The sequence below is a fragment of the Coccinella septempunctata genome, chromosome 4 (assembly GCF_907165205.1).
Source record: "Coccinella septempunctata chromosome 4, icCocSept1.1, whole genome shotgun sequence".
NCBI lineage: Eukaryota > Metazoa > Arthropoda > Insecta > Coleoptera > Coccinellidae > Coccinella > Coccinella septempunctata.
This window is the reverse complement of record NC_058192.1, coordinates 18,456,299-18,471,190: the sequence shown is the minus strand read 5'-3', so window position 1 is coordinate 18,471,190 and position 14,892 is coordinate 18,456,299. Positions and strand designations below refer to the sequence as shown.

Genomic DNA, 14,892 nt, shown 5'->3' with positions numbered 1-14,892 from the left:
GAAACATAAAAGCAACCTATCCATCCAAAGACCATCAAGAAATCAAAAAACGAAGTTGGGCAAACATTCTATGACAGCGAGAAGTCAAACAAGAAAAATTTTGATGGTGTTCCCCTATAATTACGAGGGGTAGAAAGAGTGTCACCCGTAGAATTTGTTTCTCATGAAATTTGTTTTTTTACATAGGTATTTATATTGAAAAATTAGTTTTTCATAGCTTGATTCATATTGAACAAATATATAGTATACAGGGTGAGTGTTTGACTCGTACAAATATTTAAAGATCCTATGGTCGAAAGAAATAATATTTTCCTATACCATATTTTCCGATTCGGCCCTGACAAAAAAAAATTTGAGTTTTCATAATAACAGCTTTCTTTGGAGAAACAAAATAACCTTCAGAATATCTAGCTTAATCTGTGACACTACATATCTGCGGATCTTTTAAACAGAGTTGTATTCAGCCAAAGTACCCCATTTTTCAAATTTCACAAATACTTTTTACTTTTTGAACATCAAATTACTCGAAAATGGCGCATTATGCGAGAAAATACGAAGAATACTTACTTTTATTTCACAAAACGTAATAGCCATAATGAGAAAACTGAAAGACGTGGCTGATATCTTTTGTGTTCGAAAAAGATTAATCAAATAAATGAATAATTATATTCCGAAATTCATTTCATTCGATAAGACCTTATTTTATTACCTTGTCGCTTCCATAGTTTGTCTGCTCAGTTTCTTTTCTGTAAGTTTTCTGGTTTCCAAGAAACAAATTAAAAATTGCATTTCAGGGGACATCTTTTGGGTGTTGTATATAAGCTGGGGCAAATCTATATACGACTACATCTACCCCTGTATAAACGATGGAAATTTCGTACATAATAATGCAATATAATTGTTCCTCGCCTCTGCATATCAGATACCTAATCAAAAGGCATTTCTTAAAATTATTTGACAATATTACAATTAACAAAATCTGCGATCTCACTTCTCACCTTCAAATCATAAAACAAAAGCTGAATAATTGAATTTTTGTGGGTGTTCAAATATTTCCGTGAAGGTAAATTTATCTGTTCTCACGAAAATGGTTTTGGTATACCATGTCTTCATAAGATTTGCTGAACGTTCTCTTCTTGACGAGCCTCTCTAGTCCTTACAGCCTTTTACCAACGAGTTTTTGATCGAATCCAAGATAACATACGCGTTTAAAACGGCGACAAAAATAAGCAATCGCTTATGCATCCTATAAATCATTTTTTTTAACGCGATCCGGCTGTGATCTAACGGAATAAAGAAACCAGATCTTTTGAGTTTGAGAAAACCGATACCGATTTCACGATAGCATCAATCACAGCAGCACATTGCACAACGGTACTCCTATTTGTTTCAACTCAATATTTTTGAGCGGGTGCGACACTTCCTGATCGCCGTTCAAAAAATCTGTAACATTTTTTTTCAGTATGATGGATAGCTTTCTACCTATTGCGTGTTTAGTCCTCCCGACGGCACTTTCACTCAAGTGGAACAAAATATTGCTATATTAAACTTTAGGTGTGAAATTAGAGTTCAAACTTCTTCTAGATCGCTTGTTCTATCGTTTTAATTTCTTGTTATCCGCTTAATTATTGGTTGAATAATAAATTGGATCGTTTAAAACTGGATTAAAATCAATGTCTCCTTTAATAGACGACGTCTGAAAGGTTGGCTCGTTGAAATAACGGAGTGGTTCCGCAGTATTGTATAATTGGAATTGATCTTCGCCTTCGAAAACTAATCTGTTAACGAACCAATTCAGGATATTGAATTCTACCATATGCAGTTCTGTCATAGCACCAATATGTCGTAATCATCCCACTTGCAATCAGGGATGAATTCTTTAAAGGCAAGACGCTCAATCAGGAAACACTTGTTCGACTATTTCCCAATTTCGATTTTAATAACATTGGATATCGCAACATTCCAAATAAAGATGGTCATTTCTCTTAATGGGAATTTCTTCGTGTGCACGACTGAAATTATTGGAATTTCCATGTATTTGGAGCACACTCTACAGGTTACATATCTGCATTATACGAGGCCAATCCAAATTGTATTTCAACTTTATACACAGTGATCAAAAACTGACTTAAAAGTAACGCATAAACTGAAACACCATCATGACCTAATCATCCGCAGCAACAGAAGGTCTACAAAATATTAAATAGCGAATATGTGAATTCTCTGTGCGTTACTTTTTACTCATCCCATATAATTATACAGGGTGATTCATAACTATTGGGGCATAGGCTAAGGGCAGATTGTTTGGACCAAAATATGGCGATAGGACCAAATATATGCCTCAATAAAATATTGCTGTGGAAAAAGATAGAGGGCGTTAAAGTTGAATTTTTTTCCGTTTTTTGCTAATAATTTCAAATTTCACTGTATATTTTTTCATTCGTTTTTAAGAGAAACACAATTGATCAGTTCAGAGCATCGGAAGGGGATTAGAAGTAACGATTTATTTATTTTATTTATTTATTTCGACGATAAAGCATAATTAAAAACAATGTAACATAAAAAGAATAAACTTAAATTAAATGTTCTACATGGAATTTGGTAGAGTTCCCCTGAAAATTGTAAGAAACTACTCCTTGAATTTTTTTGCAACAAAACATTCACACCCCGTATACTTTCTCGGTAACCGATTTCATAAAAGAGATCTGATGTGCATTGCGCTCTCAAGAAGTAGGTACATAGTTCGTTAGAGAATTTCATCAGTTATTTTTCTCAAGAAACCACGCGTTGATAAATGACTCGAGAAAAACTCTCTAGGTAACTAATCTGAGTAAGCAATAAAATACTTTCAGGGTATCAGGTTACGTTGAAGTCCTTTAGTCCATTAGTCCTATAAAAAATGAAACTAGAAATCAAAGAGAATTTTGAATTAATTAGCAGCCCAACAAAAGGGAGATCATGTGCAAATTACACTTGAAAAAGTCTAAATTCGCATTGCTACAGATAAAATTTCAAATGAAGGGGGGTTGAGGTTAACGGACTCACGGAAAATCAGTTTTTTTTTATTACCTTTCTCACCAAAATTTAATTTGTTGAATTATCAAAACGCCAGCTGAATTATAATAAATAACATCAACAGTTAAATGCATTATTATATATGGTTATCATCCAGAAGCAGTTTTTATGCAGATTATATGAACTAATTGGAGAAGATTTATTGAATCATTCTATCTTCTATCATGACCATTTCTTCCGTTAACGAGGGATTCGAATGTAAAGAATTTGTATTCGATCCGCCTAGGTACATTTAATCTCAGACTCGAAAAAATTGGATAACGTATGTATTCAAACGAGTTAATTCATTTTATCCGAAAGTAGATTCTTAATATGCAACCTGAAATGACTAGAAAATGTTTATTGCACATTATGATCCAGCAAAAGTCACATAATAATTGAATCAAATATGTAGATATCTAGTTCCAATCACTAACAGAAATTTCGATAATATGTTAAACTCCCACTTATTTAAAACCCCTTTTAAGACCCATAATAACAGGAAACAAAATGATTTCTTGAGTAGTTGTATTCTGCTTTTCATCCGTAAGTTACGAATCTGTAGCGTACGATCGATCTGTAAGACCCGTTTGCACCAAACGCACTTAGTGTTAAGTGTCCCTTAAAATGAACACTTAACTTAAATTACTGTTGGTGCAACGTAATTTAAGTTAAGTGTTCATTTTAAGGGACAGTTAACACTAAGTGCGTTTGGTGCATTTCCAGAATTGCATTATGCAATTCTGGAAATGTTTCTGTAACTATCTCATCGACTGTGTCACTTTGGACTACTTATCGTAAATAGTTACGGATTCCTGTAAGCGTAAGCTACAGACCACTAAAAACCGTCCAGAATTGCAATTTTCCTGTGAGCTTATGAAAAGTTACAGATTGGCTTACAGATGAGAAAGCAGAATACCACCACTAGTCAGCGACAGAAGACAAAACGTTTAATGTTGATTTAAACCAATTATTGAGGGTATCTTCGATTTGAAGAATTTTCCGCCATACGCGGAAGCATGTGGCATACCATTTATATTCAAGAAAATTTAACGTCAATTCGTACGACTTTTTTTTTGGACAAGCGGATACATGTGACCTTAGCCGACGATAGAAACAGTATTGGTTCATATATATTATGTAGTTTGCTTAAGATAAGACCGATAGTGAAGTATTAATGTATGTTTTGTTCTCTCATCTTGATTGAAACCCCCAATATGAGCATATATCTGCAGCCTCCAAACTGAAATCCGTATTTTCGTCATTTTAATTTGGGTTACAAAACTTTTCAACGCTTCATAACTTAACCATTAAAACAAGTGACAAATTCAAAGTTTGGAGTGCTGGAGACATGAACCTGCTTTTCTGCCTGTATCTGGCTGGACAGGCTCTAAAAAAACCTTGAACACTGGCGTACAATGAGGCGCAGACGCAGCAGTTCACGCAGCCACAGCCGTCTTAAAAACGTGTTAAGAGGGCTGTGACGCAGCCACAGATTACAGAGATTCTCTGTAATCTGTGGACGCAGCACAGCGCAGGGCAGCGTTTTGTGGATTACGGCCACTACGGTATTCAATGCGACCGCGCGAAGAGTCGTTACCACAGAACACACCGACTTGACTTACTTTATGGTCGTTACCCCCATAAAGTAAGTCATGGGTGTGTTCTGTGGTTACCTCCGAGAGGAAATATCGGAGATAACGGCAGAGTAGCCGTTTGGTCCGTATATACACATTTGGTAACCGAAAGTTACCAGAGCGGTTACTCTGGTGACAGATATTGAACCGAATTGTCAGGAATTCGACATATACGGACCGCCCACTTACTAACCAGAAGAAACCAAAGCCTAGGGTAGCGCAAAGTGCAGACCTGCGCCTCACTCAGGAACTAAATTCAAGGAGTGAATTTTGATAAAACTACTACATATATCCAATGATTCCAATATGCGGTAGTAACTGTTGTCACACAGTTCACCAGAGAAAACAACCGATTGATTTACCAAAGATTTACTTTATGCATTTCACTTCCACAGTGACAGAGTCAACGCAGCTCCATGTGCGCCGTAGTCTGTAGTTTTGACTAGTTTACGGTCGGTTTCATAATCAAACCTAAAGTTGCTTTAAGTTTAAAGCTTCCTTTAACCTTACTAACGTCCAGTTTCATAATCAAATTTAAAGTCACTTTAAGTGACAAGTTTAAAACTTCCTTTAGTGTCATTTTTTGTAAGGTTAAAGGAAGCTTTAAACTTAAAGCAACTTTAGGTTTGATTATGAAACCGGCCGTAAAAATGACATTAAAGGAAGCTTTAAACTTAAAGTGACTTTAAATTTGATTATGAAACTGGACGTTAGGTTCGGCCATAGCCTACTAGAGTTCTAGTAGGCTATGGTTCGGCTGTACGGTTCAGGCAAAGAGTAACTTTTGATACTCTTTGGTTCAGGGTTGTGCCGATTTTAATGTTAAACCAAAGGGGAGGTTAATCAATGGTTAAACCAAAGAGTATCAACAAGAGGATTCACTCTATCATTTTGGCCGGTTGCGTTTCAATGGCCTTGAATGTTCCTTGGTTTAGTGGAGGGACGAAAACGAAAGCAGATGTTCGTTCTGTTCGCAGGTCCCAATCTGATTGGTCGCCCAGATTCTCGTTTGACTATACTGAATCTGAGCGCAGTATTGCTGGCGCGTAGCGTCTCCCCACTTCAAGGTTGAAATTCCATGTATCTTCCCTTGTAAATCGACGAAGTGAAACCTCTTGTTGTTACTCTTTGGTTAAACTATGGAGGGTAACCGTCCATAGGTTAAACCCAGTTCAACCTGATAAAATTGAACGGAACTGTCAAAATTAATCTGGGATCAACTGAACTCGGCTTAAACCTGTCTCTGCAACCGGGTCAGAGTTCACCGATTTGCGCCATGGATTAGAAAGGCCATCAATATCATTATTTGAATCGGGAATGCGAGGCGAGTATTATTTTATCGGAATCAAATGCCACCGCTTTTTCTATAATGTAGGAATGGTGACTGAGCGGCGAGATCACAAATGTAGTCCTACTCCTAGTGTCTTCCTGAACAATATGCTGCTAATTTGAGAAATATGAAATACCAAGTAAACAAAGTTCTCTTTGAGTTGTTAATTCTGTCCAAATAATATATTTCAATCACAATAAATGCTTTATTGTAAATAAATTATGAAAATAATTTTTGGAATTTTCAACAAGGAGTACAATGACAATATGTATTTCAATGAACTACCAATCTTTCGCACAAAATGTTCTCATTCCAGTGTCCACAAATAGGACAAGCAAATTTTGAATCTGCTTCAAGATTTCCCTAGAAATTTAGAACATCATCAAACACATACCTCTTTAATTCAATTTAAAATATACTTACTCTCAAACAGTAATAACAGAAAATGTGCGAACATCCCATATGATGGGGTGAAATTGGGGACTTCAGACAAAAAGGGCATTTAGTGGTTAACAGCATAAGAGGACTACCTTCACTAGGTATAATTTTCTTTTTGTGGAACGGATTTTTGTCTTTTATGAGTCGTTTCAATTTATGAAAGTTAATGAGTGGTACAATATTCACCATAATTTCCTAGAAACCATATGGTGTTACCTAAAAAATCATTCTCTTATTCTTAAAATCCTCACAATCAAACTATTCCACAATAATTCTCGAGCAAGGTACTTTGAATTGAAAGTTCTCTGTGTACTGCCATCGGTGTAAACCTGCTTCAAACCTAGAATTCTTTCAATCAAACCTGGTTTTGTCCCCCTACATAAAAACAAGGTGAAGTTAATGAAATCCAAAACTTTTATAACGAAATACACCCGTTTTATAATATCATTCACTTCATGTGCAGGTTTCCAAATTTCAAACTTTTCTTTGAAATATCCAAATGAATTCAAAGTTAAATAGAGAATCCTTTTTAATGGAGATATTTCCTCATATCGAATGGACAACAATTGCTGACCGAATGTTGAACCATTCCTCACAACTGAGTAATGAAGAATCACCAACTTCAAAAGCAGATGTAACTCTCTTTCATAAGGAGATAGCAGGCCTGGCTGTATAATAATAAAATTATTATATTATATTCTTTTTCTCAGGTGATAAACGGTGGACTTACTGGAAAATTATTGATCGAACTCTGAAGCAGATGTTGCAAAGCTTTTAAAATTTCCCTGTCCAAGTAAACTGCGTTCATTTGGGTGACTCTCAATAATGTGGAAGACATTTTTTTTCTTTTCTCTTCCTTCAGAAGAAGCAAAACATAAACATGATAATAGCAGAGATTTTATTATTTATATTTAATATCTTCGATTTATGCATAGACCATAGACTTAATAAAGATCAAAGGATCAAAGATTATAGAGTTAGGTTAGGTCTCTATAATCTTTGTAAAGAAAGAAGAAGAAGTATATGTCTATGGCATAGACGTCTATGGATTTTTGTTGTTCCTCTTTGATTCTTTTTCTCCTTCATAATTCCTATCTGTAGGTGTTTTAACTAAAACCCGTAGATAGAGGAAGGATAGATCTTTCCTCTATCTACGCTGAAACCTATGCTTCAGGCGCGATTGAAGTACTTCAACAAATGCTCAAGCGCATGTTTACGATCTACGGTGTCCACTTAATTAATCTTTGATCGAAAGTCAAAGATTAGTGAGTTACTAAACACAGAACAGAACAGAATACTATTTAGTTTATATATATATTAGTGTTCTGTGTTCAGGACATTTTAAACCTCTATGGTCTCATGACATATGGTCCGTTATAGGTTAGGAGAGATAATAAACCAAATATCAAATATATAAATAATAATAACTTTGCCAAATATAGACAATAAGTCTAAAGTCTATATAATACACAAATATCTTTGAAAATTAATAACAACAAAGACAAGTGGGGTTGTCTTTAATGAATATAAATATTATTAAATCTAGGAGAGAAACTTATTTCGGTTTACAAATCAAGCTGTGTTAATTGGTTTTATTTTCAAACATTAGAAGATTCTGGGTGTAAGCAAAAATTTATCGGTCTAATTGAGATATAATGGCAGCAAAGAATACTTCTGCTATTGATGCTCGTCAAGAACTTGGAGAATTAGTAAAAAGAAAAGCCGAAATTGCGGTATGTGTTTTTGTGATTGAAGCCCCAGTGTTGGTTTATACTGGCCTTTAACTTATTCCTCAATCCTTTAATCTAGACTATGTACTTATTCTTGGTACTCAAGTCTTTCCCATTGTAGGATACTTTAGCAAATTTAGAAAGGCAAATTTATGCTTTTGAAGGCTCTTATTTGGAAGATACTCAATTATATGGAAACATAATTAGGGGATGGGATAGGTATCTCTCAAGTAATAAGACTACAAATTCCAAAGCGGATAAAAGAAATAGAAAGTTTAAAGAGGCAGAAAGACTTTTCTCTAAATCATCAATTACATCCATGGCTGTAAGTTCATGTTTAAGTTCAAACATTTTTAATATAAAATTTTTTTTTATTACAGGCTGTTAGTGGAATTGTTGATCCTAATTCTGAAAAAAGTAAGGAACCACACGAGTTAAATGAATTCGAACAATTTTCTAGTAGCTAGAGTATGGAAACAAAAATAATTTTCTTCTTTTTCATATAATTTTGACTTTGTGTATTTTTTTGTATCTTATTATAATTTTGTCAAGTAAGCATGATTTTTTTTTGCTATTTATGCCTGATCCTCATTTTCCTCCAGTTGTTATTGAAAATAGTATTTATCTAGATGATGAAGAGAATTTCTATCAATTACACACTTTTGGAATGACCATTTCAAGTTGTAAAAGAAATTTAAAATACATTCGAAGGTCTGTAGATATATTATTGTAGATATATTATTTCTGAAATTTCTAGTGGATCAGCAAAGTGAATCAGAATCTCAAACTAACGAAGATTCTAGTGATAACAACTTCACGCCTTCAACAAATCTAGAATCTTCCTTGAAACCAACAGGGAAATTAACAACAAGCAGTTCAGTGATATCAAATGGTACTCAGAATGGAATAGATCGAGGTAGTCCCATGAGAGATACTTCTGCCAAGCAACGAAGTTTTAGTCCCAAGAAGACGAATCCAAAGAAAACTAGGCAACGTTAATTGTTTTGAAGTAACCAATTAAAGTTACATAGATGTTAAGATATAACAGTTCATCATATAGCAAGAAAATAATTATAAGAAGCTAATTAAAACAATCTAAAAAAGTCAACTAGAACAAAACTTTATAAGCTGAACTAGAATAATTCATTCAGCATGATTCAAACAAAAAGGATTAACTTCAATGCTATTGTAATCTACTTACTAAATCAGAAAAAATAATTTCAACAAGAAGCTTGCAAAATAATTATTTATTCAAATTTGAATGTTCAACATTATAAAATATAGAATAAAAATGACTCACTATAATTTCAATATCAGAAACAGCATCATTCATTCTTCTTCATCAGAAATATCATCACTGTCCCTATTCAAATGATTCAAAGACTCAGCTAAACGATTTTCTAAAAAAATAAAGATGAAAAGAGACTGTGATTTTCTTCACTGTAAACTCACGTTGTAATATGAGTGGTTTTTCTTTTTCCCCAAGATAGAGGGTCATAAGATAAAAAACACCTGTTAAGGTTAATATTCCAACAGCACTCCCAATAAAAACATATTCTTCATGCCTCCTATATTTGCAGCATTTAGTACTCCAATATCTGCGGGTAGTATTCATCTGTAATATTTTTTAATATATTCTTCAGCTTTCTTATACATAAGCATAGGTTTGAATTGATACTTACTATATCTACTATATCCATACAAACTCCAATTTTATCATTTTCATTGCTTATACTAACATAAAAACTATTCAAATACATGTAATTCTGCAGACATTTCTGACATATTTCTTTTGAACTATTTGTTTGTGTTCCATTGATACATTTCACAAGATCAACATAATACTGATCAAACTGAAGAGTTTTGTTAGATATTTTGGGTGTAAGATTTGAGTTCTCAAATTTAAAGCAATCTACAACAAACTTAAGAGAATCCTGAAGACCACTGATTGATTAAAAATAAATACCATTACACTTTGCTCTATTCCATAAATCGAAACAATTTTCATAAATTGTTCTCACAATTTGAAGTCTATCCAAATCAACATAATTATCAATGCACTTTTTTCCCCCATAACTCTACAATATAAAATCATCAGAATAATTTTCACAACAAAAAAAAAGGGATAAGGTCTCACCAGACTCATATTTTGATAGCTTTCTACAACTTGAATATAAGTTTCAACACAATCTTCACATAAAGTTATTGGCTTCGAATTTGCAATAGCACAGGCAGTGAAATTAGAAGATGCAGTAGCGAAAGCGTTTAGCTGATGATCACAATTTTCATCTGCTTGTGAGTTTACAAATAAGCTAAAATTTTGAAACAAATTAAATATTTCGGATGAAAAAGATTTTTACACTTACAATAAATTCATTATCCATAATAAGTTTAATCTGTTAAGCGTCATGCTAGATATTTTGAAAAACTTCCTTTAACATCAGAGGTTCTGTTTATCATCTTCTCTTTTCTTTATTTAAAACAAAAACATTTAAAAAAGTTTGTCTATGGTAGATAACGAGATATATCTATGGCAGAGCAAAGATTATAGAGAACTCTATAATCTTTGTGGCAGAGATATATTTTGGCGATTAATGCCCGTTTGCACCGTTTCGCTGGTAACCATGGTTAAACTTATCGATGTTTAATATTTAAACGTTGCTTAGCATTTGACGGTTTGCACCGTGGAATCATAATCGTTTAATTTAATCATGGATAGATTTGGCAACACCACTCACAGCATAAAAAATTCAAAATTTCAGCCAAGCACATCATAGAAGATAAATTAAAAAGAAAAAGAAGTCAAGGTTTTCTGACTAAACTTCTGTTGTCAAGGTGGGAAATTTGAACATTATTTTTTGGAGATTCGGTGTTGAATTGCACTATATCCTCATCTTTGGCCATTTTAAGGAATTCGGAATATAATTTACCAATTGCTAATGAAACTGCGGGAATAATTCTTGATCCTTTCGATACATCTACATTTATGAAATCAACAGAAGCCAACTAACCAGCACTAGCATGAAACCTCAATGTAGCTAGCAATTGATTTATTGGCTCAACACTATTATTCCTGAAATATCTATATTTTTATAATATAACTAATTATTGAATTCCAAATCATTCTCCATATATGGCAAAAAAATAACACGGTTTCTTTCGTTAAACGAAATCTTCTGAAAAAAAGTGAGGTCCATTCTTTCGAAAGAATTTCTTCTACAGGGAAAACATCTGGGAAATTCCAAATCATTCTCCATATATTATATGGCAAAAAAAATAACACGGTTTCTTTCGTTAAACGAAATCTTCTGAAAAAAGTGAGGTCCATTCTTTCGAAATAATTTCTTCTACGGGGAAAACATCTAGGAAATCCAAATTCGATATTGCTAAGTGCATCAAAATCATCATAAAGTAATATCTCATCTTCCAAATCATCCATTATTAATTTGAATTTTATATCAACACAAATAGAAAACACAGTTGTCAATCGAATTTGAAGTATTACTTCAATCAACGTTTTAATCGAGCTTTAATCGAGCAAATTTCTGCGTTTAGCTTAAACAACGTTTAAAGGCCTTATAATCAACGTTTAGTAACGGTGCAACCCGGTTAAGGAATTAAACGTTGTTTAAGAATATAATCGTTGTTTAGACAAACGGTGCAAACGGCCATAAGCGTCTTAATCTCTGATCTATGGCAAAGACATTGAATTAAACTTTCTTTAGTTCAATGGACAAAGATTACAACATCACAGATTACAGAGTACAACATTGAACCAAAGAGTAACCAAGTTGGTTACTCTTTGATTGAACTAAAGAAAGTTCAATGTCATCAAAGATTACAGTCGTATTCGGGTTCGGCTTTCTGACAGTCCGAGAATTGTTCTAGGACTGCGCAAAACTCTTGCGCCCTAGTATTAAATCCTCTGCGCAGTTCTAGAACCATCCTCGGACCGTCCAAAAGCCGAACCCGAATACAGCTTATACAAGTCTCCTCTCTAATCAGCCTACTAGTTCGTAGAAGTAACTTTAGTAGACTATGATTGAACTCTATGAGAACTGGAATGGCTTCGTAGGTAGCAAAATTCGACGAAAAGTGTGTCCGACTGAGAGGGAAGATGTAGAGCAACCTTTCTCTCTCTAGCGTGTTTTTGTTTACATTATTATAACCTAAATTTAAATGTCATTTTCGTAGAAAAATTTCAGTCTTTTTGTCAGTATTTTAGTAAGAATCGTGGTAAAAAATTGTTTAGAAGTCATATACTTCCGATTTACATTCCTAAGAAACTCGAAAATAATAATATTTTTTCTGTGTAGTGTTGGGATCACATAAATTTTTCTGTGATGATTTTGTTGATATTTCATGAATGTTTAAATTTTTTTTCCCCGTCGTTGACGTATGCAAACATTTTTAGAATGTAGTAGCATGAATAAATATTATTATTATCTTCCCACATTGATCTGAATCGAGGTTGACCAACAATATCCCAAACTTTGATTGTCCTTTATTGATTTTTCTCATATTGAAACCCAGGAATCATATCTTCACTGAATTGACCGAACTAAGAAAATTATAATAAATCATTAGTCAGAACGATAAAACTTAGCAGACATTTCAACTTACAGCAATATTCTTATTCTATAATCTTTGATCGAAACTACCCCAAATTCGACTAGAAGCGTTTATTGAGGGGTTGAGCATCGAAAATTTCAATTCTGGAACTAATAATATCCGATCCTACATTTCTAATGACTCCTCTGCTTGTTAACATTCTTGAAGGGATGAAAACGTCAATATCTGGATGATCTGAGAAAGGGTTATTTTCAAAAAATTATTCCCCTATCCGGAAAGTCAAAAATAATTGCTATCCTTCTTTTTCCCTTTTTAGCTATATCTTTAATGCCTTTTATGTTCATGGATGCTAATTTTTTGCCAAATTCATAGGACGGATATTTCCTATATTATCAGATGATTGAGATTCAATTATTACAATGAACGGAATCTGTGTGGGCATATTCAAGAGGGATCTTGGAATTTTTGGGTTTATTCCGCATAGATTTTGGAGAATTTGTGGGTTCATAGTACTCTGTGATTGTTGGATTGTTTGAGAAGATTGCTGAGTTTGAGCAGAATTTTGAGAGACTCGATCAGCCTCACTGATTATTTCCGGGTGGTCTTGAAACGAGGAACGAATTGCCTCCAGCTCTTAAACCAGTCTGGAAGTGTCATTTGAGGAATAATCCCCGACAATAATTTCATTGTTTACAAACAAATTATTAGTGTCGTAGACAGAGAAGCATCGAATGTTTGTACCACAACAAATACATTCATAGCATGTCAATGTTCATTCCATGTATTTATGTTTTAAGTTTTTAACTACATTAAAATTTCATTTACTTAAATGAATTCTTTAATAATATATTCTATGTACACAAGTAATACTTTCTACAACATAATTATAACCTCAACAAAATCAAATGATCTAAGTTGGAGTTTAGAAATGTTTTTCAGTCACAATAAAAATAGATCTGTATTTTTCGTTTCATAAGAGAATAGTACATTGTAAAATTCAACAAATTTCTTTAACGGCCATGTGTACCGACTCATTTAAGGCAACCTTAACAATAATACTCGATTATTTCTCTGATTTCAGTTACCATAGCAATCACTGAATTAACATTAATCTTGTCTTGAATAAGTCGGTGCAATCGGGTTTTAATCTCTTAAACTTGATAAAACGTATGAATACTTGCCTTTTATTCACTATATTGTATAAGCCCTTGGAAAGAGGTAATTTTCAATAAAGGAATAATTTCTGTATCAAATTGGAATACTCATTCTACTTAAACGAAGCATGAAATCTAAGAGAAACATTTGTACCTTCAGTTCTACAGGGTTTGCTGTAACATAAAATCCTGGAACCCCTGCTTGTTCGAGAAGTTGTTGTTGATCTTTCACCTGATAAATATTTTTACATTAAGAAACTGTAGAAGTAATATATACTTTTATACCTTTTCATCAAGTTGTAGAACCAAATTCATGTCAAAAATTTTCAATTCTTCTTTATGTTTTTTCATGATTTTTCTCAATTCTTCCACCTTCTGCTCTGGATTTAATCCCTTCAATTTCTCCTCTTCCTCAACTAGAAAAGTTAACAATCAATATTTTTTCTGTGCATAAATGGTTATAGATAAGCAAGGAATCAATTTCGGTTATAGATGTATAGATAGATGTATAGATATATGTATAGATATGTATAGATAGTTGTAAACCTACTTTTTTTATTGTTTATGAATTGCAGCCTTTGTTGATATAGATGTTGTTCAGTAACATGTTGAATTTCCAAAAGGCCCTTTACAATTTCAAATATAGTATCATTAAGAAGACAGTTTGCAAGGCTAGATAATAGCTCAATTGGTAACCTCATTTGGTATTTTCTAAAAAAAGAGAAAACTAACAGCATTACTAACAAAATATTCGATTCAACTTACGGAGGCAAGTCACTTGCCATATTTTGTAATTGTTCCAGTAGAAAGTATAGTTTATTTTGTAAAGCCTCTGGTGTATCCATTTGATACATATTTTGCCTAATGACTAGTTTGTCTAAGCTAATGACCTAACGCAAGAAATAAAATATTCGTCATCAAGTCGACTATTGTTGGAATAAACGAAAAATACCAAAGCAAAGACAAAGATTATAGAG

At 33.3% G+C, this 14,892-nt stretch overlaps 4 protein-coding genes across 4 annotated transcripts; 1 reads left to right on the top strand and 3 right to left on the bottom strand.

Annotated features, from left to right (window-relative positions):
* Positions 1-6,212: 6,212 nt before the first annotated feature.
* On the bottom strand, positions 6,213-7,420 carry LOC123311192 (peroxisome biogenesis factor 2-like). Its single transcript, XM_044895013.1, has 4 exons — positions 7,190-7,420; positions 6,711-7,127; positions 6,445-6,654; positions 6,213-6,384 (listed from the first exon to the last, which is right to left on the bottom strand). Exons 1-4 carry the CDS (start codon positions 7,295-7,297, stop codon positions 6,295-6,297), a joined length of 825 nt encoding a protein of 274 aa, XP_044750948.1. The 5' UTR covers positions 7,298-7,420; the 3' UTR covers positions 6,213-6,294.
* Positions 7,421-7,819: 399 nt separating this feature from the next.
* Positions 7,820-8,745, top strand: LOC123312190 (chromatin modification-related protein MEAF6). Its single transcript, XM_044896457.1, has 3 exons — positions 7,820-8,192; positions 8,311-8,514; positions 8,570-8,745. Exons 1-3 carry the CDS (start codon positions 8,115-8,117, stop codon positions 8,654-8,656), a joined length of 369 nt encoding a protein of 122 aa, XP_044752392.1. The 5' UTR covers positions 7,820-8,114; the 3' UTR covers positions 8,657-8,745.
* A 676-nt stretch (positions 8,746-9,421) lies between these two features.
* On the bottom strand, positions 9,422-10,722 carry LOC123312189 (osteopetrosis-associated transmembrane protein 1). Its single transcript, XM_044896456.1, has 6 exons — positions 10,556-10,722; positions 10,327-10,501; positions 10,156-10,267; positions 9,872-10,101; positions 9,642-9,804; positions 9,422-9,589 (listed from the first exon to the last, which is right to left on the bottom strand). Exons 1-6 carry the CDS (start codon positions 10,597-10,599, stop codon positions 9,519-9,521), a joined length of 795 nt encoding a protein of 264 aa, XP_044752391.1. The 5' UTR covers positions 10,600-10,722; the 3' UTR covers positions 9,422-9,518.
* Positions 10,723-13,586: 2,864 nt separating this feature from the next.
* LOC123312383 (gonadal protein gdl) lies at positions 13,587-14,892 on the bottom strand. Its single transcript, XM_044896774.1, has 4 exons — positions 14,681-14,892; positions 14,466-14,626; positions 14,201-14,331; positions 13,587-14,147 (listed from the first exon to the last, which is right to left on the bottom strand). Exons 1-4 carry the CDS (start codon positions 14,767-14,769, stop codon positions 14,010-14,012), a joined length of 519 nt encoding a protein of 172 aa, XP_044752709.1. The 5' UTR covers positions 14,770-14,892; the 3' UTR covers positions 13,587-14,009.